This window comes from Limulus polyphemus, unplaced genomic scaffold, assembly GCF_000517525.1.
Source record: "Limulus polyphemus unplaced genomic scaffold, Limulus_polyphemus-2.1.2 Scaffold1759, whole genome shotgun sequence".
Classification (NCBI taxonomy): Eukaryota; Metazoa; Arthropoda; class Merostomata; order Xiphosura; family Limulidae; genus Limulus; species Limulus polyphemus.
Genome location: NW_013667369.1, coordinates 215,466 through 220,086, shown reverse-complemented (window position 1 = coordinate 220,086; position 4,621 = coordinate 215,466). Strand labels below are relative to the sequence as shown.

At 32.8% G+C, this 4,621-nt stretch overlaps 1 protein-coding gene across 1 annotated transcript in view; it reads left to right on the top strand.

The window, feature by feature from the left end:
* LOC106464849 (zinc transporter 2-like) overlaps nt 1–4,621 on the top strand; it is a 37,312-nt gene that overhangs the window by 19,121 nt on the left and 13,570 nt on the right. Inside the window, exons 3-4 of the mRNA XM_013925006.2 lie at nt 447–639; nt 2,379–2,484. Coding sequence (XP_013780460.2) covers nt 447–639; nt 2,379–2,484 — 299 coding nt within the window. The remainder of the gene's footprint in view (nt 1–446; nt 640–2,378; nt 2,485–4,621) is intronic.

Here is a 4,621-nt window from a genome sequence, read left to right as displayed (position 1 = left end):
TCTTCCTCAATACAACTTTGTAATGTACTTAATTTTCACAGTTACACACACTATGGTTCACAACAATTCACTCACTTTCTATCGCGCTTAGACTTAATTGTCCGTCCCTGCAAACTATAGTTCCGATCTCTGTGTCTGCTGTCTTTCTTTCTCTCTGCCTCCACTACTGCTTTGACTCCCTCTGTCTCTCTCACTGTCTAGCGCACTTATATACGATAATACTGCCTGTTCTAGAAACTTCTAAGATTCCCAACACGTGTTACCAGCGTCAGTTGATGCAACGCTGTCGCAACACGCTAGCGAATCTTCTAGAATACTTGTCATGTGACCCCCCACTGTTGTAACAATATCAATACTTACAATATCCATGTACTGTGTAGATTAAAACAAATGTACATAAGCAGAGAGAGACAGACTGAATAAGCTTGTATAAACTTCTCTTTCAGTATGGGAATATCTTTACAAGCTGGGGGTGTTCCTCATTCTCACTCCCATGGGAGTGAAGAACCTCAAAGTCGAGGGCATACCTATAGCAAGGGGAAAGGAAACATTAATGTTCGAGCTGCTTTTATTCATGTATTAGGAGATTTCTTCCAAAGTGTAGGGGTACTTGTGGCAGCACTTATCATCTACTTCAAGGTGAGTTATCCAAAGGGAAGAAGGATAATATGTGAGGAGTTAACTCAGTTTGTTTTCTGTTTATAATAGGTAGGCAAACAATGATTTATAATCATAAGAAAGAATTTTATTAATGGAAAAACATACATGTTTCAATGGAACATTGGTCTGTCTTCTTCAGGTTTATACTTCGAGAAACACAGTCAACCAAAATATGAACTTGATATGTTGTGTGTTACAACCACAAAACTGAAACTTAACATTCAAAATATAAATCACTGGGACTACAGAACATAAAACACTTAGAATTAGAGTGAACGTGAAGGGTGTACAAAGAACGTTTACAAAGGGAAAATGGTGTATCTTAATGTTTATAAAATTTCTTGTATTTGATAAAGATGTAATCAATTAGTGTAAAAGAAATAAATTTAATTACTTTTTTCATAACCTCAACTGTGTGGTTGAGTACAAGTATTTAGAAAATATCATACATACTTTTAACTTAGTATGTGTTCTGAGATTTCATATAAAAATAGGAAGTTTAAAGGAAACAAAACTATTATCAATATTATGTATATATATATTAATCCTGAAAATTTTGAACTTTCATGACTACTGGACAAACTAACAGGTCCAAAGATAACTGTGTACTATTTATTGAAAAACAAGCTGTAACTTTTATTTGATGTGACATGAAATTAATTGCAGACATTACAGCAAGACATTATTTAAAATAATTCCAAAGGTTATTGAAATCAATAAAAAAATTACACATCAGATCAAAAACTTAAGTATATTAAAACTTTTTAGCTTAGCTAAATTTGGATTTCTTCCAGTCATTTTAGGGATTTTTGAAATACATGCATTTGTAGCTTTTTTACTTGTTATCTTCAACCAGTGTGTCTATATTTAAACAAACCACACCTGCTACATGACACAAATCCTTTCTTAATTTCTTTTTTAATTGAATACTTAATATCATCTTGTAGATCCATTTAGTTTAATACATATATGTTTTTAGTCAAACTTTGTAAAAATCTATAATACCTTATTCTTTTGTACAAGTTTGCTACTACATCCAGTAATTTCCATTTTAGGATAGTTTCAGTATGAGTAGCTTGCCAATATTCCATTATTTTTTATACTGTAGTGTTCTATTCTTTTACATATGGTAGAAGGTATTGATTTTGTATTTTTTTGGTAGATTTGCAGAGAAGACGCATGCTCAGCTTAAAAATGCATTATATGTGCTGGCTACAGAGCAAAGCAAAAGCTATTTGTCTCAACAAATTTAAACAAACACTGAATATATGAAAATTATTAATTTTTCAAGTATTTTCAGATATGACATGTTCATAATTAGTTGACATGATGTTATGTATTGTAATTATTTTTTAAACTGAGATTCTTAATTATTCTTCACTTCCAGTATCTTCTCATAGAATTATTTATTGAACAGAATTGTCACCTTGTAACAAGATGATTTCATTAGTTTTAATGGCATATATCAATATCACCTATATAATATCCAAGATGATTCATGTATTTTTGAAATTAAAGTGTGAAAAAAAAATATTCAGATAAAATTTGATCACATATACCATATATAGACAATCCAAAAATATGTTTTCATACTTTATGGATAGCCAATTATTTTATTCATATACTTGAACTTAGTGTTGTAATGAAATGAGTTTTTGATAATGGATAAATGAATTGAGAATCTAAAATGTATTTTAATACCTTTTTACTCATTACAGCCTGAATATGTAATTGTTGATCCCATTTGCACATTTCTGTTCTCTGTCTTGGTTTTGATAACAACATTTGCAATTATGAAAGATGCTCTTAATGTTCTGATGGAAGGTAAGTCCCTACAAGATACTTTTTAAATAACCTAAAACTTCCTCATGTGTGGCTACAGATATATGTTAGACTATTGTGTGATTTTGGTACATATTAAAATATTAATGGACGTCAATGTTTTACATCATTCTAACACAACAAAATTCTCATGTATAAGAACCATAAAATTTAATATGATCCTTGTTTTTATGAAGAGTATAAAATGACTTTACATTTAATATAGACTTTACATTTTTTATAGAAAGTGTTTTACCTTCAGGCACTTGCAAGTAATAATAACTTCAAGAATTTTATAGCAAGGTACTTTCCAGCAAAAGCAAATTAAAATCTTCATTCTTCTTGAACACATTTTGTAAAGACTAAAAATATGACACTGTACATTGTAAGGTTTTATGCATGGGATGTATTCTTTATAATAGGTGTCTGTGACCTGTTGGCAATAAATTTCAACAATAAACCAACAGTACACAGTCCTTTGCTTTAAAATAAGTCAAGCATATATACAAATGTTAATTACATTGTTGGTTATCACAGTTGTATCCACAGCTTTAAATAATAAATAATTCTTTTTTTTTTCAAGGCTAGTTCAGTTACTTTAGAACACAATTTGACAAGATGAATTATTCTTCCTGCTCTGTTATTACGACATAGTCTGTGATAATTTCACACAGGTTGGTTAAATTACTTTAGAACACAATTCATAAGTTATTTTTCTCAACTCCTTAATTACAATACAACCTGTGAGTTCACTTTAAAAATTCCCACTATCCACTCTTTAAGGCCAAACTCACAATCACACAGTCAAGATCCATCTATCTAACTAAATTTTTGACATATATTTATACCTCATCAGAGGTCTAAAACATTCCACACACTACTAGATATTATGATGCAATAATATAACAATCACCAGTATATAACTAGTGAACTACACAATGTATGATTTGTAAAGTTATGTAAACAAACTTGCAATAAACTATCACTTCTAAAAATAATTAAATTTAACACTTGTGCTATATAAACTATCTAAATCATAATATTCAAATTCATCTTAAATTGAAACTCATTATATCTAACAATAAGTCTCACTTCAAGAAAAATATTTACAATATTTTTTATACTATATACAAAGCTTTTCAGTTCATGCAGAAAGCCTACTCATACATTCCGCACCAACATTTGCAGTCCCCTTCTTGGCCTCAATGCAGAACCAGTAGTTCTGGAGGTACAATGCCCACCTCATGATCCTTGCATTATCAATTTTGCACCTCTGGATGTAATCAAGGGGCTGATGATCCATCTAGATGATGGGTTCCTTCCTGTAGAAGTAGTTTTGGAATTTCCAGAGGGCAAATATTATAGCTAGATACTCTCGTTCAATCACAGAGTAGTAGTTCTCAATATTCAACAACTTTTTACTGACATACATTATGGGAAACAGTCCATCTACATGTTCTTGCAGAAGTACTGCTCCAATTCCAACATCTTATGCATTGGCCTCAATAATGGACAATTTGTTGAAGTCTGGAATTCTAAGGATTGGCAAACATGTTCTTCATCTTCTGGAATGCCATCTGCTGTGGTTGTTCCCACTTCACCTTGTTGGGTTGGTCTTTCTTGGTCAGGTCAGTCAATGGTGCAATGACTTCAGTGTAGTTTATGATGAACTTCCTATAGTATACCGCAACCCCAGGATGGATCTGCCTTGCTGCATGGTCATTGGAGCTGGTTCATCTTGTATGCGGGTTAGTTTCTCCTCTTCCATGGCTATCTGTTGGTTGCCCATCTTGTATCCAACAAAGTCCAGCACAGAATAACCAATGTAGCACTTAAATCGTCTGATGGTCAGACCTGCTGCCCTCACTCACCCGAACAACTCTCCGAGTTTTTTCGGGTGGTCTTCCCATCTGGCTGTGTGGGTCAAAATGTTAAATTTTGGTGGTTTTGTACAACATCTTCCTCATACTGTTGTTGAATGTCACTGCTGAGTTTACTAACCCAAATGGCATTCTCTTGGATTGGTAGCGTCTGTCTTGTGTCACAAAGGCTATGTTCTCTTTAGATTCTGTCTCCATCAGGATCAGGTTGATCGTAGTAAAGAGCTACCCCCCCCCCCCCTCCTCTCGTTCGTCTCTAC